Raw genomic sequence first — 23529 nt, 5'->3', positions numbered from 1 at the left:
CGCCTGGTCCTTAGAGGGTGGCCAAGAATTTGGTGAGGAGGGCATGGCAACCCACTCCAGTATTCTTGCCTGGAGGATCCCATGGACAGAGGAGCCTGGCAGGCTGCAGTCCATAGGGTCACAAAGAGTCGGACACAACTGAAGTGGTTTAGCACACACGCACACGCAAGAATCTGGTGGTGGAGAATGCTGAGCATCAATGTCCCCAGGGAGCCTCCTCGGGCGGTCCTTCCAAGAGGTATTTACTTGGGATGACTGGACTTGGGCACACATGGTCTCTTAACAAAGTATGAGCTATCTTTTGCCAAAGTAAGGGACAGACTGACTCCCGAGCAAATTCTGTGTCGAGAGAGAAAGGCAGTGAATAGCCTGGAGCCAGGAACGTGTCCCTGTGTGCGCTGTGACAGCCGCTCTTCAGTTCTGAGGAAAACTCAGAACTCAGGGACGGCCTTACTTTCTGAAGCTTCACGGGATGCCTGGCTCTGATCCTGAGACATGAGAACCCCTCACAGAATCAGTTCACACAGAGGTCGGGTGAAACCCACCTGGCCTACACATCTCTCCGTGGCCTAGGCCTGCTGGGCAGAGTTTTGTGTCCAAAGCTGACACTGACGTTTGAACTGAGGAGACACCGACTACCTCTAAGAGTCAGTCCCCTTTCTGGCCATGACTTCATTCGTAGCCTCTTTATGAAGGGATGTGTTTTATTTGCTATAAAATTAGGCTAAGTTTGCTGCTGGCACCAAGAGAATCACAGCTTCTCTCTTTACTTGGGATCAACTCAACCCTGACTCTGGCTTAGACTGTGAAAATTCAGACAATGACAGCCATTTCCATCAAATTGGCTTCTTAAGGCTTTGCTTGGGCCCCCCAGCCTGATGCTGGGAAAGATTGAAGGCAAAAGGAGAAGACGGTGGCAGAGGATGAGATGGTTAGATAGCATCACCAACTCAGTGGACTTGAATTTGAGCAAACTGGAGATAGTGGAGGACCGAGGACCTGGTGGGCTACAGTTCATGGGGTCACAAAAAGCTGGACACGACTTAGCCACTGAACAACAGCAACAACCCAGGAATGACTCGGGACAGTGTGACGCAGATGGACTAGTATGCCAAAAACTTCCTGCAAAACTTCCTTTAACTTTCCATGGCAATGAAGTCCCTTGTGGGCATATATGGGTGAGGGATTAAATGAAGAGAGAAGGAAGATGTGGGCTCAGAATTATCAAGAATCCCAGCATCAGAAGCACGTATGGAGATTCGTGGGCTACATGATTTTTTTCCTCAAAATTTTAGAATGTCTTGAACATTCTAGTTCCAAACTTTCAACCCACAAATAAGCTCCAGTGGAAGTGAGATTTCAGTGATAATGGGTAAATGTTCACCTGCACACCATTTGGCTACATAGTTAAACTTTAAACTGTTCAAATAAAATATTCACTAAACTTAAAAAAAAAAAAAAGGAACAATTCTTAGAGAGGTGAAGGCTTAGAAATGTGAGTGAATGGCGTAGGGGCGCTGGGGGAACTGGGTGGGTGACAGGAGAGGATCTGGGATCACCTAACCTGCCCCCAGACCCTGGCCATTTGGGAATGAGGTCTCCAGTCAGAGAAGACTGGGGCTGACCCTGTGAGATTGTCCTCTGAGGGCCCTGGAGCCAGGACCAGGACACAGCTGCGGGGCCTGAGAGACTCCGAGGCCAGCTCTCCATGGGACAGTTGAAATTGGAGGTCCACAGAGGCAGGAGAGGTTCCAGTAGGGTCTTGGCCCACCCACCCCCAGGCTGACCCCCGACCGTCTCTCCCCACCCCCAGGTGGCTGTATGAGGGCCTGAGCCGGGAGAAAGCTGAGGAACTGTTGCTGCTGCCTGGTAACCGCGGAGGGGCCTTCCTCATCCGGGAGAGCCAGACCAGGAGAGGTGGGTAAGCTCAGCGCCACCCTGGGCTCGTCCCTGTCGTGCCAAGAGTCAGGTGTGATGTGACTCAGGGGTAGCGATAGGAGGCCAGATGTGAAGGGCTGGAGACTGGCCTCGGAGTCGGGCGGCCTGACTAACTGACCACATGCCAAGAGAACCATCAACAACAGGGAACGGGGACCCCCCAGTGGCTCCAAACGCAGGGGCCCGGGGTTTGGTCCCTGGTTGGGGAACTAGTTTCCACATGCCACAACTAAAGATCCCATGTGCTGCATCTGGGACCCAGTGCAGCCACATAAATAAGTGAAAATATTAAAAAAAAAAAAAATGAGGCAATGACTTGCATTTCCAAAAGTGGGTGTGAATTGCCCACAGAAGGGATCTAGGCTCAGCCAACGCTTTGGCAACCAGGACTTATCATATAGTCATAGGAGAGTATAGTCATTCCCTGCCTTGACCAGCAATGATTTCTCCTCCCCAAGACACAACAGAATCCTGATCTCTTGGCAAAATGTTGACAAGTTGACAAGGTCTCTGTGCTTTGGGTCATTAGCCAGTTGGAGCCAGAGAACCCACCAGGAATCACCTCATGACCCTCCTCTCTCTGCTGTGCAGATGGGGAAACAGAGGCCCACAGAGGGATGGAGACCTGTCACGCTGCACATCCAAATGGGGCCGCTCACACCCCAGGTTCAGGGCCTTTGCAAACAAAACATGAAGACAAGTCTGTCTCTGATGCCCTTGCTTACTCTCTGAACTGCAGCCGGATGTCCCTTACAGCAGGGACAGAGAGGAACAATGTTCACATTTATGTTAGGCCCTTTAATTGCCTTCACACAACCCTGTTGCAGGGGCAGGGGTTGTACTTACAATGTTCCCATTTTACAGATGAGGAAACTGAGACTTTTAGAGAAGAGAAACGATTTCCCTAGGGAGATACAGATAATAAGTGCAGAGCTGGGGTTCAAACCCAGCTGAGGTTCATCTCACTTCAGACCCCCAAGAGAGGCCCACCTATGATGATAACGGTGATTCATTGCAACCTCAGGGATGGACTGGGGAGAGGCTTTGTATGATGGGCTTTGTGTGCTTGTCCTAAACTGAACTAACTTTGATGCATTGTCTGGGGCGTACTCGATTCTCTACTCAAGTCTCTCTCCTGGGGCTCCTTCCAGCACATGTTTGCCTCTCCTTTCCTTTCTTCTCCTTTTCTTCCTTCTTCCCATCCCGACTCCACTTCTCCCCAGCCCCTCCTACTGTTTTCCAGAAAGTACTAGCATCACCCCCTCACACACCCTTAGGCTGACCAGGGTCGGGGGCTGGCTCAAGTGTGGTAGCTACAAACAGGAAACCACAGCGGTGCTGTTGGGGGCAGGGGTGCTGCAGACCAGGCCCAGTGAGCTTGAGAAGCCGCAGGAAGTGCTCCAGTGCTCAGCTGCCCCACCCCCACCCCTTCTCTGGCCTGATTGAACCCCAAGAGCATAGTGACCGGAACTTATTGCCACTCTGCCCCCTTCCTAAGAAGGTATATATACAGGAAGAACCAGTGGAGAAATAAAGGAGAAAGCAGATAAGAATCCGTAGGGTCTTTTTTTTTTCCTTCCACTTTTATTGAGACATAACTGATAGCCAGCACTGTATGAGTTTAAGGTGTAAAAGGTCCATAAGATCTCTAAGGATTCACAAAACTGTTGGGATTACGGTTAGATTTGACTCTAAAGTTTCCCACAGCAATGCCAGAAGGGATTAGTACAGAAGGCAGCTCTCATCAAAAAAGAAAGAAAATTGCCAATTCTACAGGAAAGGCAGCAGTTTCCCATTACTAATTTTTGATCTCTCATCTGGGGCTTCCTTTTGGAGAATGCTTGTCAAGAAAATGGGTCATGACCCACTTGTGGGTCAAGAAATCAGGTTAATTCGGTGGTTATGGACCAGTGGGTCTCAAACCCGGGTGGCCATCAGAATCACCTGGAGGTTTTTTTAGACCAAAGACCTGGTCCAGGCAGTTCTGATTTTGTAAGTCTGGGGCCTGAGAGTTTGCCTGTCCAACAAGTTCGCAGTTCATGCTTGCTACTGCTAGCCTGGGGACCACACTTTAAGATCTAGACCTAATGGGCTTCCTAGGTGGCTCAGTGGTAAAGAACCCACCTGCAAATGCAGGAGATGCAAGAGACGCAGGTTCGATCCCTGGATCAGGAAGATCCCCTGGAGTAGGAAATGGCAACCCACTCCAGTATTCTTGCCTGGAAAATCCCATGGACAGAGGAGCCTGGTGGGCTACAGTCCACGGGGTCGCAAAGAGTCAGACACGACTGATCTAGACCTTGGCTTTGTATTAGAATCATCTGGGGGAGATTTAGAAATTACTGATGCCTGCCCTCCACCCCCAGACTTACTGATTTAATTGGAAAGGGGTGTGGCCTGGGCCCTGGAAGCTATAAAAGCCCCTCCACCCCCAACCCTGGGTGATTCTGATGTGCAGCCAAGGTTGAGACCCGTTAAGCTGGTGAATGTGGACCGGTGAGTGTTTAAAGTGAAGTACAGCTGAAACACTAGGGTGCCTCACTGGGGTTGGGGAAAATACTTCATCAAACTTCTGTTTTTAATCATTTTAACTGTGTCCTGGGTCACAGTGTAAAATTTCGTAGTGTGGTTTGTGGTCAAAAAAAAAGTTTGACACTAAAGCTGTAGGGGCCCAAGTGACGCCATAGGATGGAGGTTCTGAGACCCGAGTGTACAGGTATCGTCAGGGAAACATCTTGCCAGTGTGTTCCTGGGCCCCACTGCAGACCTGCCAAATAAGACGTGGGGCGCAGAGGTCAGAAATCTGCTTTCGTCACAAGCTGTTTGGACAGTTCTCCTGTTCTTTTAAGTTGGAAAACACAGTTCCAATCTAGGGAACCCAAAATCAAGTAATGAGAGACAGTGTTTTTCCATGTTTGCATAATGCATCTTGTCATATATAACGGTAATTAACTGTTGACTGAGTGGGTGAAACCAGGATCAGCTTTTCTTTGGCCCAAGGTGCAGATGTACCTCTGGGAGGGGAATTCTACAGGGGCTTTGAGCCTGTGGGTGGACCAAGGAGGAAGTCCTGGGGCACTGAGCTCCCAAGAACACAATTCAGGGCCTGGAGTCGGGAGGGGAAGGGGCCTCTACATCTTCCCCGAGAGTCCCTCTGGCGTACCTTGTGTTCTAGGGAGCCATGGCAGGGCCTGAGTCAGGCTGAAAATCTTGATGTGTGAAGGGGCTCAAAGGACTTCTGGAGGTCCCAGGACTGTTCAGAGGTCAGAGCCAGGACCAGACCCCAAGAGCACCACCCTCTTGCCTTCCTACTGTCCTACTGTGTGTTGATACTCTGTTGAGCATAAGAGATTGATGAGCTGTACACGCTTCCTGCCCCTGAGGGGCTCAGCTCTGTGCGTTCTGTCAGCTGAGAAGCACTTATAAGCATCTCCTCTGAGTCAGGCCTGCTAAGTTGTGGTTCCTGCCCAGTTGAGGCTCCAGACAGTTGAGGGTCCAAGGTGCAGCATCCTCCAGGCTCTTAGCTTCTCAGAGGTCTCAGTGGAGGTTCAGAGCTTTTAGTCTAATCCCTCACACCATTGTGGACCCCTCCCCTCCTCCTGGCATAATCGTCAGAACACCTGGGAGAACCTGGTGCCTGACCCCACAGGTTACTGCAGGCCAGCCTGTGACCTTGGCTAAGCCTGCCTGAGCTTCCTGCAAGCCCAGTATCTTGCCTTTTCCCCCACGGGTCTCCCAATGGCCCTGCACCAGCCGCAGCTCACACAGCCTGCCTTCCGGCCCACTGCCTACCAGAACACTCCGTGAACAAACACTCCTTGTTCTTTCCATTGCTGTATCCTTACACACGAGCCTCCCTCAGCCTGGAAAGCCCCCTCCTCCGTTCTTCCACTTGGCCGACTCCTACTCATCCTTCACGACCCATTGCAATGTCAGTCCCCAGGTTGTTTGCCACCCTTTGCTCTCAATTCCCATAGCTACCTGAAAAGACCTCTTCTGCAGCCGCAAGACATTTATTTCTTAAAACAAAGTCGGGTGTGTGGTCTAAGAGCAGGGGAACTAAACATAAGGATGAGGACCATAAAGGAAAATTCTGGCTGAGGCATGTGCCAGGGACGTCTCACTGGCACATGCCCCAGAGAACGAAGATCTGACTACCTGTGTCCCGGGCTCGCATAGTGCCAGCTCCTGCTCAACAGATATTTACTGGATAAATGGATGAGTGAATGAGTGCATGTATGTACACTGAGGGGAGGAGAGGGGGTGAAGAACTGGGGCAGGGTACACTGCCCCCTCACACCGTCGGTGCTCACAGCAGTTGGCGTACAAACGGTGGCAAGGACTCCTCAAGTCTGCTTTAAATCATGGCTGTGTCCAGTGTTCATCACTGAGATTCAGTAATTCATTCAGCAAATATTGCATGATGACTCTGTGCCAGCCGCTGCTGTAAGCGGTGGGAATTCAACAACAGAAAAAGCAAAATACCTGCCCACAGTTTAGTTGGCAACGTGGATAGCGAACAAATAGTAATTAAGCATCTGATCATGGCAAGTGCCCTGGAGTAGGAAATGGCAACCCACTCCAGTGTTCTTGCCTGGAAAATTCCATGGACAAAGGAGCCTGGCGGGCTGCAGTCCATGGGGTCGCAGAGTCAGACACGTCTGAGCACACACAGCAGCACGGCAGGTGCCACAAAGGAACAAGAACGCAGCAGTTAGGAGGAACCCAGTAAACAGGCGCATCTGCTGCGGGAGGCAGGTGCGTGCCTGGAGCAGGTTCAAGGTCACCGAAAGTCAGGTCACACAAGGTGTTGCCAGGGTGAGGGCTTCTGATCTATTTTAAATGTGACAGGGAGGGTTCTAAGCAGGGGAGTGACATAATCTGATCCCTATACTGTGCAAAGAGAGGATCTGGCAGGGGATGAGGTGAAAGTAGGAAGCCACAGTAAGAAGTCGGTGGCTTCCAGATTTGTTCTGAATGTAGCCAGTACATTGAGGTTTTTCTGTAGGGCTGGAAGGGAGATTAAGAGAGAATGGAAGCTTTGAGGGGTGATGCTGGGGTTAGGAGCTTAGTAATGGGTGAATCGTGCTGCTGTTTTCTGAGATGGGAAGATGGTGGGCAAATAAATTAGAACCATCCCTCGTGAGGCTCACCGTTGGTTATATGATGGGTGGGGTAGTGTTGAGGGAGAGCTGGGGCTTCTCCCAGGCAGAGAACGAGCTCTGGAGAGTTGTCTGAGTAGGAACTGAGTTGTAAAAGGAAGACTTGGTGTTGACTCAGGTGGAAGAGTGTTCCATATAAAGGGAACAAATGTGAGCAAAGAGGCAGAGAACGGATAAGGAGTGTTGGATGCTTGCTATATGCCAGACCCTGCTGAATGTTTTACCTGCTTTACCATCTGAATCCTTGTGGCAATCTCCTGAGACAGGGACAATTATTATCCCCCTTTATAGATGAAGAAACAAATCTGAGAGGTCAAATAGTGTCTTAAGAGACACAGGCAGGGTTATAGTATGCAGGGGTGTTATATGGTGTGACTCTATGGGATATGAACCCAGAAAGTCCAAGTTTAGAAGACGTCCTAAAGCTGGGAGACAGCAGTAGATATTTGGGACTGGCTGCAGCGTGCAGTGAGATGGGACAGCAGGACGCCAGGCACAGAGAGCGGTCACAGATGGTCTTGGTAGGAGACCTGTCCCCCCTTGGGGTTGGCAGAGCTTATTAGCTCTGAGTCTGCCAGTCAGGTCCCCAGCGTAGCTGTGAGGACCCTTCCTGGTTCTGGTAGCTGTGGTGACAATGGCCGAGATGGGGTGGCTGGAGAACCAGGCCCCATAGAGGAACTTGGTCACTAGTTCAGCTCACTGGTTGACCTCCAGAGACTATTTTCAGATAATGTAGCCCTTTCCCAACCAGAGAACTTTTTCAGGGTGACAGCACAGCTCCAGAAGAGATACTTTTCTTTTTTAAAAAAAATGTTGGCTGCTCTGGGTCTTCATTGCTGCAAAGACTTTCTGTCGTTGCGGTGAGCAGGGGCCACTCCTTGTTGCGGTGCCCGGGCTTCTCATTGCAGTGACTTCTCTTGTTGAGAGCACAGGCTCTAGGTGAGCAGGCCTCGGTGGTGGCAGCACACGGCTCAGCAGTTGTGCTTCACGGGCTTAGTTGCTCCGTGGCATGTGGGATCTTCCCTGACCAGGGACTGAACTGGTGTCCCCTGCATTGGCAGGTGGACTTTCAGCCACTGGACCACCAGGGAAGCCCCAGAAGAGATTCTTAAAGATACAAAGTCAAGGTGTCTCCAGAGTCAGAAGACAAAGAAAAGGAAGCAGGGACCCTACTCCATACTTCTCAAAGTGTACTGACTTCATAGCCGATAGCCTTGCTAAATTCACTTATTAGTTCTAGTAGCTTTTTTGTAGCTTCCTTAGGTTTTTCTACATATATGATCACACATTATCTATAAATAGTTTAATTATTTTCCAACTCATAGACCTTTCTTTTTTTTTTCTTGTCTTGATTGCACTCGCTACCACCTCTAGTATATAACAAGTTGTAAGAACATTCTTGCTCTGTTCTTAATCTTAGAAGGAAAAATTTAGTCTTTCCCATTAAGTATGATGTTACTTATAGATTTTTCACAGATCCTCTATGTCAGATTACGAGGAAGTACCCTTCTGTGATAGCAGTATAGTTCCCCAATAATGTCTAGGTCCTAATCCCTGAAACCAGTGAGTGTGAATTACCTTGCATTGCAAAAGAGAGTTTGTTGATGTGACTAAGGGTTTTGAGATGGGGAGATTATGGTGGATTATCCAGTTGAGCCTGATGAAACCATAAGGGTCTTTACAAGAGGGAGGCAAGAGGGTAAGAATAAAGATGGAATAAGGGGCCATGAATTAAGGAATGCAGGTGGCTTCTAGAAACTGAAAAGGCAAAGAAAGGGGTTCTCCTCTAGAGGCTGCAGAAGAAATACAGGCTTGCCGATACCTTGATTTTTGTTCAGTGAAACCCATTTAAGATTTATGACACCCAGCATCATAAAATAACTTGTTACAGCAGCCGTAGGAAACTATTACACCTTCTATTTGTAGTTTTATTTTTAAAAAATCATAATTGAACTGTGTCAAATTATTTTTCTACATTTCTCCAGGTGATCGTTTTTTCCCCCCTTTATTCTACTAATATAGTGCATTAACACTGATGTTCAGTTTTTTTATATGAAACTTTTAGTATTTTATTCATTTTCATAGTTTTACAGTATTAGTAAAAATAATGGCCATTATAAATAAGTATAAAATGGAAGTTGATGAAAAAATAACCCTAAGTCTTCCTTGACTCCCACCCTCCCACCAAAAAACTAGCTAGTATATGGCAAATATCCTTTTCACACATTATCTTTAGACATACATTCACTTTGTAGTGGTGGATGGTTTAGTCACTAAGTCACGTCTGACTCTTGTGATCCCACGGACTGTAGCCTGCCAGGCTACTCTGTCCATGGGGTTTTCCAGGCAAGATTACTGGAGTGGGTTGCCATTTCCTTCTCCAACTGATGTTCAATTTTTAAATCAACTTGTATTCCTGGGATAAAGCCAATTTAGTCATATTGTGTTATCGTTTTTATATATTGCTGGGTACAGTTTGCTAACAGTGTGTTAAGGATTTTTTTGTCTATATATATGTATATAAAGGGATATTGGTCTACAGTTTTCTCATAACGTTTTTGTCTGATTTTTATAGTAAGTTAATTGGTGGTCTCATAAAATGGGTAGGAAAATGTTACCTTCTCTATTTTCTTAAGAGAATTTGTGTAAAATTGAAATTATTTCTTCTTAAATATTTGATAGAACTCACTAGTGAAGCCATCTGCCCAGAGTCATCTTTGCAGCAAGTTTTAAAATTATGAATTCAACTTCTGCAATAGATACTGGTCTATTCAAATTTTCTATTTCTTGTATCAGTGTTGGTAATTTGTGTCATTTAAGGATTTGTCCATTTCATCCAAGTTGTAGAATTTATTGGCATAGAGTTGTTTATGCCCTTACCCTTTTAATGTGTGTAGGATCTATTCTGTAGTGATGTCCCCTCTTCCTGATGTTGGCGATGTGTGTGTGTGGTTTTTTTCCTTTCTTTCTTGATCAATCTAGCTAGAGGTTTATCAATTTTATCAATCTTTTCAAAGAATCAGCATTTGATTTTTTTCTATTGTTTTCTATTTTTTTTATTTCTGCTTTATTTCCTTCTACAAAAATTTATTTTTTCCAGCTTAAGGTAGAAACTTTATTTTATGCCTTTCTTTTCTTCAAATATAAGGTTTAAAGCTACAAATGTATTTTCAAGTCCTAATTTAGCTGAGCTCACAAATTTTTATTTGGTTAAAAATATTTTCTAAAAATATATATATTTTTTCTAATTTTGCTTGTGATTTCCTCAATCTCTGGGTTATTTCCAATTATCTGGGAATTTTCCATATATCTTTTTGTTATTAATTTATAATTTAATTGTAGTCAGAAAACATACCTTTAATTATTTCAATGTTTGTTAATTAAACCAAACGGGCTGGTTGCATTGTTCAACTATTCTATTTCCCTACTGATTTTCTATCCTATCAAGTACTGAGAGAGGAGTGTTGAAATCTCCAGTTACGATTATGGACATCTCTTTCTTCTGGTAATACTCTTGGCTTTGCTTCTGTATCTTTAATCTCTGTGATTGAGTGCATACAAATTCAGGACATCCTCTTATCTCTGATAATATTGTTGGTCCTCAGTTCTACTTTTCTGATATTAGTATAATCACTCCAGCCTTCCTATGATTAATGTTTGCATGATACATATTTTTCATCTTTTACATTTAGCCTGTGTTTTAATAGTCAAAATGTGTTTATCAAGTAGTTGTATTTTTTTTTTCAATATATATTTATTTATTTGGCTACATGTGGTCTTAGTTGTTGCATGTGGGATCTGGTTCCCTGACCAGGAATCAAACTGAGGCCCCCTACATTAGGAGCTCAGAGTCTTAGCCTCTGGACCACCAGGGAAATCCCAAGTAGTTGTATTTTTTAAAATACAGTTTGAAAATCTCTGCCTTTTAATGGAGTATTTAGACCATTTCCTCAAAGTAAAAGCTTCCTAAAACCAAGCAGTGCCCGTGGTTTGGGAAATTCCCTCCTGCATATTGTTGGCATTCCACAGGGAAAGGTTAAGTGACAGGGTCACTGCCTCTTCCAGGTTCTCTGTGCCAGTTCTCTCATCTGTAAAGTGGGGATAATTGTACCTACCGCATAGGGTGGTTATGAGAATTATATCCCATATAAAAGGTGCATAGTAAGCACTCAGTAAATGAAAGCTACAGATAGCTTTAGCTCCTTAGATAGTAATAATAGATTATTACCATTATACCACTAAAGAACCCTCTTCCTATTTGGCTTTTTAAAAAAATAATTTTATTTATCTATTTGTGACTGATCTGGGTCTGCATTGCTGTGCATGGGCTTTCTCTAGCTGTGGATGCTCTTCTTTGTGGTGTGTGGGCTTGTCATTGTGGTGGCTTCTCTTGTCACAGAACACAGGCTCTGGGCCTGCGGCCTCAGAAGCTGCAGCCTGTGGCTCGGCAGTTGCAGCTCCGGGGCTGCAAAGCACAGGCTCAATCGCGGCGCACGGGCGCAGTTTCTCCTCGGCATGTGGGATCTTCCCGGATCAGGGGTCAAATCCACGTCTCCTGCAGTGGCAGGGGGTTCTTTACCACTGAGCCACGAGGGGAGCCCCCCGTTCGCTTTGACGAAGTGTTGACTGAAGAAATGAATCCCATGGTAAAGTTATAGAGAGCTCTCATATGTATCCTCATCTGCTGAAAGTTACTATTCTAGGCCTGATTTTATATAGTTAAAATTTTATATAGTCCTTTTTTTCTCTATTTTTCAACCATGGCCAGTTATCTGTTTTTTGTTGAAACCTATCATCTGTATACTTTAAACATTTGCATTTTCATTTTATATAAGTTATATCTCAATAAAGTTGATTTTAAAAACTAAAACAGGCAATTCCCTGGTTGCCCAGTGGTTAGGATTCTGGGCTTTCACTGCTATGGCCCAGCTTCAGTCCCTGGTCTGGGAACTGAGATCCCATAAGCTATGTGGCATGGCCAAAACTACCACCACCCCCCTAAAAAAAAAAGAAAAAACTGGAAAAATTCTGTCACTTGCAGCAGTGTATATAACGTTCATGTATGAAGCTCCAATACTTCGGTCACCTGATGCAAAGAACCGACTCATTGGAAAAGACCCTGATGTGGGGAAAGATTGAAAACAAAAGGAGAAGGGGGCAGCAGAGGACAAGATGGTTATACAGCTGACTCAGTGGACATGAATCACTGACTCAGCGGACATGAATCACTGGCTCAGTGGACGTGAATTCGAGCAAACTCCCGGAGAGAGCGGAGGGCACCATAGCCTGACATGCTACAGTCCGTGGGGTCACAAAGAGTCGGATACGACTTAGTGACTGAACAACAGCAACAGGTTAAAGGCTGATGATAAAAGCAACACCCAGATGCCCACCTGTCAGCTCAAACCGTGCACCATTACCTTTGAAGCCCCTTGGCTGCTTCACTGTGTCAATCAGTTTCGTTTCTTTCTAGCTTTGCCACACATGCAGTATAGTCAGTATAGTCTTGGCTGCCTCTGAATGTCACATAAACAGAATCATCCTGAATGTGTGCTTCTGTGACTTGCTGTTTCTGCTCATCTTTGTGAACATTTACCTATGCTTGTGTGCATGGCGCTTATTACCTTTTACTACAGAATAGTGGGGCTTCCCTAGTGACTCAGATTGCAGAGAATCTGCCTGCAACACAGGAGACCTGGGTTTGATCCCAGCATCAAGAAGATCCCCTGGAAAAGGAAATGGCAACCCACTTCAGTATTCTTGCCCGGAAAATTCCATGGACACGGAAGCCTGGTGGCCCATAGTCCATGGGGTCACAAAGAGTTGGACACTACTGAGCGACTAACACTTTCACTGAATAGTGTTACTTTCTGGAATCTACCATTCTCTTGAGTTCATACGGGCTGTTTGCAGTCTGGGGCTTTTCTGAACAATGCTGCTCTGAATATTTTTGGTTTTGTATTGGCAAGGGATCATGCTGGGATGGAACCACTGGGTTGTGAGGTATGGGCATGTTCAACTCGACTAATTAATGCCAGCTGTTTCCAAAGTGGCTTATACTGACTTACCTTTCCACCAGCAGGCTAAGAATTCCTTTTTCTCTGCATCCTTGCTGACATCTATGATCACGTTCTAACACTTCTGCCCACTTGGATCTTTATAATAACAGCCAACACTTAATGCTCACATCAGCTGTGGCAGGCCCTGTTCTCAGCACTGTGTATGCATGATCTCATTTCATCCTCAAGAGAGCCCTAGCTGTTATGAATGTATTGTCATTTGTGAACAAGAGAGCAAGTCTTTGTCTTTCCCCTCCCCTTCTGTCTGAGCCTGGTGGCCACTCTCTGTGGCCATTTCACATGTTCCTTCTCCCATCCTGGGCAGGGCTGGGTCCCAGCACGGCCTTAGTCCCACCCAGAGCCTTTCCTCCTCAGGCTGTTACTCCCTGTCGGTCCGCCTCAGCCGCCCGGCCTCCTGGGACCGGATCAGACACTACAGGATCCAGCGCCTTGACAATGGTTGGCTGTACATCTCACCACGCCTCACCTTCCCCTCTCTCCTGGCTCTGGTGGACCATTACTCTGGTACGGCCGCCCCCCACCTCATGTGAGAGTAGATGGGGATTTGGGCTCTGGGGGCAGTCAGTCATCTCTTGGACACTTTACCTGCTGGAGAATATCCAGACAGAAGAGGGACCAGCCCTTTCACCACCCCAGTCCCTGTGCCAAGAGATGCAGCCTGGGAGCCCCGGCTTCATCTCACGCCGACAGAGCCACTCAGATGTCCTGTGGGTGTGTAGGCCAGTACCTCACCCACCACTGTGGTTCTGAGTCAAGGTCCCCCACGGCTGGCACGTTCTTTCTGCAGGAATTTGGCCCACAGCTGTTGTTACTGTGGAATTTAGTCAATTCTCAGCATCTTCTGGTGCCTATCCTGTAACAGCAGTGTCAGAGGCAGAGAGGAAAGACCACTGCTGAGAAAACTATCAGGGGGTTTCTGGACAGCTGTTCCAGGGAGCGGATACTGACTGAACAAGTGGAGACTGATCATTCCTTAGCTTTCTTCTTTCCAAAGCACTTTCCTAATCAGAAAACTGGGGCTCAAAGAGGTCCCTCAACTTACCCAAAATCACACAGTAAAATTAAGTCTCCCCAGTTAGCCCAGAATCTTTTACTGCATCTCAGCTTCCAGATGAACAGTTTGGGGCTCCCAATGCCACCAGCCAAGTGTGGAAGGCTGTCAGGGTGAGGGTGGTTGGCTGGGGAGGGAAGTGGGGCTGGAGTCGACCAGGTCAAAGATCTAGGTCTCTTCCTCAGAACTGGCAGATGACATCTGCTGCCTCCTCAAGGAACCCTGTGCCCTGCGGAGGGCTGGCTCACTCCCTGGCAAGGCCATACCCCCACCTGTGACTGTGCAGGCGACACCACTCAACTGGAAAGAGCTGGACAGGTGAGGGGCCCCTGGAATGGGAAGGTGGAGCAAAGAGTTAGAAGGACCCACCCCTGGGAACCTGGACTGGGGGTGTCACCTTCAGGGACACCTGGGAGCCACTGAGCATTGTCTGAACTCAGAGGCCAGCCCGGGCTCAGCGGGTCTGCTGGGGGGACCAGCAGGGACGCCAAAGCAGGCATGGATACAGGGCATGCCTGGACACCAAGGTGGCCAGGGTGGATGGGCAGAGAAGATGGGATACAACAGAGTACCAGCCCTGAGTGAGGTCAAGCAGGGGTCTGATGTGACAGGGAACAGGGAACCAGGGGGTTTCCAGCAGGTTCTGAGAGCAGGGACTGTGTGGCAGGGGCGGGGAGGAGGCTGAGGCCCCCGACTCAGCTCTGTCCCCTCTCCACAGCTCCCTCCTGTTCTCTGAGGCATCTGCCGCAGGGGAGGAATCCCTCCTCAGTGAGGGGCTCCGGGAGGCCCTGAACTCCTACATCAGCCTGACTGACGACACCTCCTTGGATGAGGCCAAGGCCGAAAGCAGACGGCGAAAGGGGAACCAGGGCTGCAGCGCCTAGAGCCCCATCTCAGCTCAGCCTGAGCGAGCACCCCAGAGGCAAGGCTGCACGGAGGGGAAGGGAGGTTTGGGACACAGAGGCACATCCAGGGTCCCACCAGTATCCTCTGGTCCTTCCCCTCTTAGCCCTAAGAAGTCACTTAACCTCCTCCCAGTGTGATGACGTGGCCTACAACCTCTAGTTCAAGTCTAGAGCAGTTGAGAACGGGGCCAGGACTCCAAAATGAGACCAGATGTCCTCTGGGGTCTGACCCAGTCAGTTTCTGAGTTTGGGATCTCCAGTGTCATCTCCTTCTGCCTGTCGAGAGTCATTCTCCATCCCACAACTCCTCCCACAAGTTAGAAAACCTCCATCAGCATCAGGGCGGAAAAAGTAACCATTTAAAGAAAACTGACCAGTCTCACTCAGAATGCTACCACACCTCTGAAGGTAGGACTGCGGCCTGGAAGGAACAGGAAAGCAGAGGGGATGGGTGGCTTAAACAGCAGCAGAACCTGGGCTGGCCGGCTCCCACCTGACTGCCACGCCAAGAGCAAGACCTCTGACAGTCCAGGTCCTCCACATCCCCGTTAAGCCCCTTCTCTGGACAGTCCTAGCTCTCAGGTTTCTTTCATTGTGTAACTCATCCTTTGAACCTGGCTACGCTTTTCTAGCTGTAGCAGCCTTGCCACCTTGTGGCCAAATGCAAAACGACACCATCTGAGCCCAGCACACTGCAACAAGGTTACAGTCACATTCCCTGGGTGGGGGCATCAGAGGGTGGTAAGCCCTCTCTCCACAAAGTCAAGGCCACCGCCTGTACCAACTCCAGTCCTCCATTTCCCTGCTGCCCATGAAAGGAAAGGGGCCTGGCTGAAGCTGCTAAGTGAGCAGAGAGAAGAGGGAAGAAGGAAGGGGAGGGGAGGCCACCGCCTCTATTGCCCTACTGGGTTCTGAAGCTAGAGTGGAGGTGGGAAAGGCTTTACCAGTATCATCAACAGGGTCTCAATTAAAGATCTGATTTATTCAAGTATCTGAAAACATTCTACAATGAAAACCATTATCAGATGCTGCTTGTACTGTGCTATGGACCATGCACATACTGCCGTACTGTTTTCAGAAGACTTAAAATGCCCATGATTGGTAGTTTAAAAACTGTACACCTGACGGAGAAGGAAGACAATTTAATGTTTCATCCAGATCCAGAGGTGCAGCAAATTAAAGGACAGCTCCAAACTGGCAAGCAGGTATCTCATGATGGTCTCCAAGAAGAAACAGTTGGCGATGGACAGTTCAAAAGTGCTTCTCCAAAAGGTGGATGGTTCTTTAAAAAGTTTCAGGTCGCAACCCTTGCAGAAGACACTGACGCCCAACACACTGATTCTCGGTCCAGGAAACATGGGTCTTCCGGGTTCCACGTGGCTGGGGAGCCCCTACCAATCATGCTTCTGTGCTGTGACTAAGGGGTCTCTGGACCGGACAGGGAGCAGGCGGGGGCCGTGCACCGTCAGTCATAGTGGATGGCAGTGTAGAAGATGATCCAGATGACCTAGAGAGGAAAGAAGCAATGTTTACAGGTCCCTTCACCGACAGAGTCAACACAGGCTCCTACTCCACCAAACAAAAGCGTACTAACAAAGTGAGCACAGTGGACTTCCTGGGGGCAAGCCAATGCACAAGCTGCTTGGGGGCTTACATAATTTCACTGAAAACAAGATGTCTCCAGTAGAACCTAGGACCACCTTGCTGTGCTCCCAGAGGACCCTGGACAAGTCTCTCCTCCTGCCAAACAGTGCGAGGGCTTAGAGTTACAGATGTGGAAATGATGGAGGTAAAGCAAATTGTACTGCTAGTAAGTGTAACTCATGTCATACCCTGTCAGCTTCATATCAGAGCAGAGGTTCTCAAACCTGACTGTCCTTGGCAATCTTCTAGAATCTTTAAAAACATAGAGATGCCCAGGTGCCACCTCCCAGAGATTCTGACTTCATCAGTCTGGGCTAGGGTTTATGACTTTTAATATATAACTTTGAGATCTAATTCATTGTTCATGAAGTTTACCCCTTTAAAGTATATACAATTCAGAGGTTTTTCATATATTCGGAGTTATGAAAACATTTTAGAGCATTTTCATTACCCTGCAAACAAAACCTATTCCCGTTAATAGTTACTTCCCGTTTCCCTTCCCACCCCTGTCCTAACAACCACTAATCTACTTTTTATCCATATGGGTTTGCCTCTTCTGAACATTTCACATAAACAGAATCACAACATGTGGCCTTTTGTGTCTGCATTTTTTCCACCTGGAATCATGTTTTCAAGGCCCACCCATGTTGGAGCCTGTACCAGTACTTCAGTCATCTTTAGGGCCGAGTATTTCTACTATATGGGTATACGGCATTTTATCCAGCCATTCGTCAGGTGATGGCAAATGCAAAAAATTTCCATTTGGAGACTATTATGAATATATGTGTTAAATGTTTCCCAGTTTTCAATATGCAGCCAGAGTTGAGAATTAGATGCAGAAGTTGACAAAGAGCCCTGCATTCACTCACCACAGGGAGACTACAGAGTGCCGCACCCCACATCTTATGAGACAACATTAACTCAAGAAAGGCCCTCCAGCCTCAGGAGTCTTGAAAAAACAGTACGCAAATCACACAATGTAACTATCAAAGGGCTCCCCTTGAATAACTGAGAGCTCTAGGAAATGACAAGCCTTGCTGTGAAATTCTCAGTTACACATACCATGAACAAGGCAAACGATGTCATAAACCCTTCTTTCGTGAGCTCCCACGTGCCGCCATATTCTTCCTCGTCTATCTGCAGGTAGTTGCTGAAGTACAGGTACAGGACGCCCGCGTTGATCAGGCAGAACCTGGAGCAAGGGAGGACAAGCACCAAATGAGCTGTAGGCGTGGAGGACCCAGAACTCCCACCAACAGTGTCCAGCTCTGTCAGGGCACTGGCAGCTGCAGTTAACCGTGTCATGGGGGCAAATGAAGTGATCCATGAAAACACACCTAGCTCCTCAGTGGAGCTGCCCACGTGGTTGTGTCAGAGAAAAAAAACCTCTTTTTAGTTGATCGGCAAGCATATGTAAGTTCTCCAAGCCCCCTTGAAGACAGACAGAGGCTGCTGAACAATCCCAAATAAGACCAGTTCCTGACGGCCTCCAGGTAGTTGCAGCTCGGGAAGGGGGGTGGCCATGGAAAAAACCCATGTGAAGCTGCTGCTTCACGGCCTAGTCAGGCAAGCAAGGGCATGGTAAAGCAGCCCCTGCATAACCCCCAACGGGAGACAATTTCTGAGTGTTCACTGGCGGCTACTGCACTCGATGCAGAGGTGAACATGGCAGTGCCAGCCGTCAGCTCACCATCTATGAGGGGGGCAAAAACAACAGTCAGAGTGGATTGAAACCAGAGGGTTCAGAAAGGTCTCTGACCCCCATCACATATGATGTAACGGATGCAGGAATCGGAATACTGAGACTAGAAACACAGCACTGTGCCCCACTGATATCTCGGTCCTGTGGCTGTGTAAAAGTTATATTCATGAAGTGACCAGAACTTCCTTTATGATCTTTCCTCTTACAGCGCCTAATCTTAGGGGGACTATATGCCTTAGGCCACACCCCTCTGAAGGCTGCAGTGGAAAATGTAAAGAGAACAGGTGCCTCCTGGCGGATGAAGTGTGAACTGCTGCAGGGCGTGGTAGGGCAGTGTGATGACAGGAGTATAAATCCTTGTGCAAGGTGGGGAGGGGGTGTGCTACAGACCTAAGGCTGTCTGAGCAAGGTGAGGCTGAGGCAGGGTGTGAGTAGTCAGTGTGGGCTTTCTCAGGCCAGAAAGAATAAGAGTTGGGAGATCGGTTTAGACCTGTTTCAGGACATCAGTACAAATAAAGTTTGAGGACAGGGAGTGGGAAAATGGCTGAATGGGGAGGCAAGAAGCCCCGAAGGCTTCAAGTCTAAGTGCTTGGGAGAACCATGGGTCCAGCAACAGAAGCAGGGAGTCAGGGAGAACAGACGGTTTTTCTTGTATATCACACAAACTACAGTCCCTGGCTTAGCTATGTCATGGCCACACTCTTACCTGCTACTAGAAGTCTGGGGACCCAGCCTATCTGGCCACATCCCTCTGACAGGAGTTTCATTTTGGACAGGCTGAGTTAGTGGCTCTAGACAGAGCCTACTAATGGGACTTAGAAATGTCACTGGGGCTCAGCTACTAAGCTCATTTAGAGTCTCCTACTGTAAAAGTGGTTGCTTAATGAGATGATAAAGGGAAATACAAGTGAAAGAGACAAAGGATGACAGGGAGAGAGAAAATGGCTGACATTGGGCCTGCCTGCCAAGGTTCACACACTAAGTAGAAAGTGAAGTCACAGCATTTAAATGTCTGGTGGTCAAGGGGGAGGGGTCAGGAAAGGACTGGAAGTCTCCACACTGAGATTTAAGGATGGGCATCCATTCTATACTGTAAACATGAGAACCACACACCAAATGTATGGGCAAAGACAAGCATGCTGGATTGGGGTGGGGGGCAGGGGGCTGTGTGCGTGTGAGTTGCTCAGCTGGGTCTGACTCTTTGCGACACCATGGACTGTAGCCTGCCAGGCTCCTCTGTCCATGGGAGTCTTCAGGTAGGAATATTAGCGTGGGTTACCATTTCCCTCTCCAGGGGATCTTCCCGATTCAGGGATGCATCTCCTGCATTGGCAGGCGGGTTCCTTACCACTGAGCCACCAGGGAACCCTGACTAGCGTGAGTCTTTGCTGTATTATTCCCAGATTGGGTGACTTCAGAGAAACCCCTCAGGGCTCCTGCAAGACGGAGACAGGTGCAGGGGGTTCGAACCACTGTTACCCTCTCCTAGAAAAGTGATCTGGGGAAGACAGGAGACTACTTTTTTTTTGGCTTTTAGATTGCCTTCTGCCATCTCTGGCCATTTTCCTGGTATCTGCCTTTTTTTCTCACAGGAAGCTCAAATGGGGTGACCAACATTCTAAAAATGTGGTATGTATCTTCATAGCACTTCCACCCTGAGAAGACCTCTACGAACCCCAGGTCCTGCCTGCATCTCATCCTCCTCAATGAGTCCTCATCAAATGTCCACTCTGTCAAAAGTGAGTTGGAGGATAAAGCCTATGGTTTCCTTGGACAAACAGTTTGCTCAGCATCATAAATCAAAAACCTCTTTAGCTGGGAGAGAGGACTATACATTCGTTTTCGGTTACCTTCTGAGAAAACAGCCAACTCAAATGAGTTTGAAATGCTTTCATACTTTTCACCCCAGAGTAAGGAAATAAGACATGTGATCACAGTTAACACATCTATGTGGTTTTCCAATGTTGAGTACTGACAGTTTGTATTCCCTGTGTGAAAAGAGAAAAGGCCAGAGGCTTGCCTGTCCATTTCTACCATAACTTGCCCACGACTCCCATCTTAAGACAATTCCCACAAATCTTTTTAAATCAACCTGGTGGGCATGCAATGACTTCTTAACAAGTTGAGTGATGACCAGGGGCTGGTGTCAAATGCTGCCACTGGCCACAGGTGCACAACAAAGGAAGAAGGACCCGACCTCCTACTTTTTCACTGCCTTTAAAATGTAGGGACCTGGGGCTTCCATGGCAGTCCAGTGGTTAAGTGCTTCCACTGTAGGGGACATGAGTTTGATCCCTGGTCTGGAAACTAAGATTCTGCATGCCATGTGGCAAGGCCAAAAAAAAAAAAAAATGTAGGGACCTAAAACAACTTCTGCCAAAGCCAAGATTCAGGACATCCAGCACAGTGCACAAGGAAGTGATCATCAGGTACAGGAGCTCTTCCACCTCCCAAACTTCCCTAGACAACAGAGGTCATGTCAGAACTAGATTCCTGTTACCAACAGGCAATATAGCAACCTCTTGCATGAGGTCACTATGGACCCATGAATGAATAAACTAACCCAGATCTTCATAAAGGTAACATGCCTGACTCAAGACGTTCCCAGGCCTGCTGAACTGAGGAGTGCTGCATCAGACCCAGGAGGGCCATCATGGGGCCAGTTTTTTGCTTTAGTCATTACACACACACACAGAAACTTAAAAAGACCAAAAAAACCCCAAGACTTACCCTGCTATTCCCAAGAAACCTCGCAATGGTAACACTCCCCAAATGACACCTAGGACCACAGCAATGATCTGTCGGAACCAGTAGATCACATCTAAAAATTCATCCTGTAGAAAAAAGAGAGAATGTATGCATTATCTGGAGGGAGTACTACAAGAGAACCTCTTGTAACAGGTGAGGAACAGAAAAGCTTTCTGCTAAACTCATCTTCCAGAGAAATTCCCCCCCAAAGCAATGGTATTTGGTTCTCCAATCTCTGTATCTTCTTCTTATACTAAATTGTGGGTTAAAAAAATAATATATATTTACTTATCTTGGGACTTCCCTGGTGGCTCAGACGGTAAAGAATTCGCCTGTAAAGCAGGAGGCGCAAGAGACGTGGGTTTGATCCCTGGGTCGGGAAGATCCCCTGGAGAAGCAAATCACAACCCACTCCAGTATTCTTGCCTGGGAAGTCCCATGGATAGAGGAGCCTGGTGGGCTCCAGTCCATGAGGTCAGAGTCAGAGAGTCTCTTGTAACAGGTGAGGAACATAAAAGTTTTCTGCTAAACTCATCTTCCAGAGAAAATTTCCCCCAAGACAATGGTATTTGGTTCTCGAATTTCCACATCTTCTTGTACTAAATTGTGGTTTAAAAAAAAATGATATATTTACTTAAGAGATGGCTTCCAGGGTGTTGTGCTCTAGATTAAAATTTTAGACTCACTTTTTTTTTTTCAGAAGCTACAAAAATGAAATCACTGTGACAGTAACTGAGCTACTGGCCAGTTAAATGACCTGGGGATACCTAGACAGACTAACCACAGGCGGAAGGGCTGACTGTGAACCAATTCACTAGCACTTCCCCACACTAGGAATTCTGAGTAAGTCACAAAGGAGAGGCTGCATTAGAAACAAAAGTGAAGAAGGTGCCAGCACATCTAATTTTCATACAAGAACATGGAAGATTCAGGCTTCTGACCTTCCCTGGACTGCAGAAACCAGTCCTTACACAAAGAAAGTAAGACATGACACAGCAAATCAGAAAGGTTTTACAACAGCTGGGCAGGACAAGGGCACTTTCAGGAAGTACCTCCCATTCACCCCCGCCCCCTTACATGAACCCCAGGAAAACCTATTTCATCACTCCAAAAAAAAAAAAAAACCAAGGGAAAGATTGCAGATCTAACAATCTTTTCAGGCCAACTGGAATCAAGCTATTGGCAATAGTTCCTTCCCCATCATGGAGCAGAGGTGGGGAAGTGCTCACATTTATATCTTCTGAATGCATGTGACCAGTAAGGACATCTTGAAGTTCCCCAACCATTCCTCACACACATTTGGTGGTCTCTCCCCGACCCCTACTCCCCACCACACCGCATGCACAAACGCTCACCCCTGAAAGGCGGTCTCAGTCTCCCCTCTTAACTCTCACACTTATTAGGGTATTCAGTTTTCTCATTCGACAGGAAAGCAATGGTAGCTCACCTTTAGTGAGCCTCACTATGTGCTAAGCACTTTAACGCAGCAGGTACCCCACGTCAGAGTTTTTCTGAGACTCAAGTGAGATGATACACAGAACCGGACACATAGTAAGTATTCCATAGAAGTCTGCTCCTGTTACTGCTCCTGCCAACGTCTCTGGTAGTTAATTCTACAACATCAGTCACTTACTCAAGATCCTGCTGGCACTAAAAGGCGGAGATAGAATCGAACTCAGCTCAGTCTTGCCGTTCAGGCACGCGACCTGCGTGCGAGGACAACTCCTCCGCCCCTCCTTGCGGGTTCCCGCGTGACCCAGGTGATTTCACCCTTCGACCAACTCTGTGATGAGCCCCGAGCCTGACAGCTGGACCCGCGCAGTTTGCCCCGACACCCCTGGGCCACCCTGAACACTCGGCCGGGCCCGGACCGGGGCAGGGGCAGGAGCTGGTTCGGGCCTGTCCTTTCGTCCCCGAGTCCCAGCCGGCTCCTCGAACGTGCGCCCCCGCTAGTCCCCACCGCACCTTGTCTTCCCAGGCCGCGTCGCTCCGCAGCACCTTGCTCCAGACAGAGACTTTGAGGGCCCCGTTGGCCAGCTGCGGCTGAGACGGCTCCTCCTTCCGCCGCCCGCCGCTCATCCTCCCGTCGCGCCGCCCGGGCCGGGCCTGGGGCGCGCGGGCCGATCTAAAAGGGGTCGGGGTCTGGAGTCGCGGGTCACGGAGCGGGGGTCTGCGGTGGCGGCGACAGCGACAGGCTCAGCAGATCGGTTCAGCGGCGCCCCTCCGGCAGCCTGCACTTGCCCAAACACCCGGGCTCTGTTGGCTCGGTAGAGACCAGGCGCGCGGAAGGCGGAGCCAC

At 48.0% G+C, this 23529-nt stretch overlaps 2 protein-coding genes across 3 annotated transcripts in view; one reads left to right on the top strand and one right to left on the bottom strand.

The window, feature by feature from the left end:
* Positions 1-17367, top strand: part of SLA2 (Src like adaptor 2) — a 27350-nt gene extending 9983 nt beyond the window's left edge. For both annotated transcript variants that reach the window (XM_043884411.1, XM_043884412.1), the window contains exons 5-8: positions 1814-1917; positions 13535-13684; positions 14417-14549; positions 14950-17367. In XM_043884411.1, the coding sequence (XP_043740346.1) occupies positions 1814-1917; positions 13535-13684; positions 14417-14549; positions 14950-15115 (553 nt within the window). In that variant the 3' untranslated portion in view covers positions 15116-17367. The remainder of the gene's footprint in view (positions 1-1813; positions 1918-13534; positions 13685-14416; positions 14550-14949) is intronic.
* Positions 16098-23529, bottom strand: LOC122681866 (respirasome Complex Assembly Factor 1). Its single transcript, XM_043884423.1, has 4 exons — positions 23196-23529; positions 21213-21316; positions 17843-17972; positions 16098-16643 (listed from the first exon to the last, which is right to left on the bottom strand). Exons 1-4 carry the CDS (start codon positions 23307-23309, stop codon positions 16602-16604), a joined length of 390 nt encoding a protein of 129 aa, XP_043740358.1. The 5' UTR covers positions 23310-23529; the 3' UTR covers positions 16098-16601.

The sequence above is a fragment of the Cervus elaphus genome, chromosome 23 (assembly GCF_910594005.1).
Source record: "Cervus elaphus chromosome 23, mCerEla1.1, whole genome shotgun sequence".
NCBI classification, from domain to species: Eukaryota; Metazoa; Chordata; class Mammalia; order Artiodactyla; family Cervidae; genus Cervus; species Cervus elaphus.
Note: the sequence above shows the minus strand (reverse complement) of the source record. Positions and strands in the feature narration are given on the sequence as shown.

Excerpts from the sequence above, each read along its gene's own strand:
- LOC122681866 (XM_043884423.1), bottom strand. The coding sequence starts at position 23,309 with ATGAGCGGCGGGCGGCGGAAGGAGGAGCCGTCTCAGCCGCAGCTGGCC. Across the intron at positions 21,317-23,195 it reads ACGCGGCCTGGGAAGACAAG|GATGAATTTTTAGATGTGAT; the intron begins GTGCGGTGGGGA and ends TTTTTTCTACAG. Across the intron at positions 17,973-21,212 it reads GGTTTCTTGGGAATAGCAGG|GTTCTGCCTGATCAACGCGG; the intron begins GTAAGTCTTGGG and ends CCCTTGCTCCAG.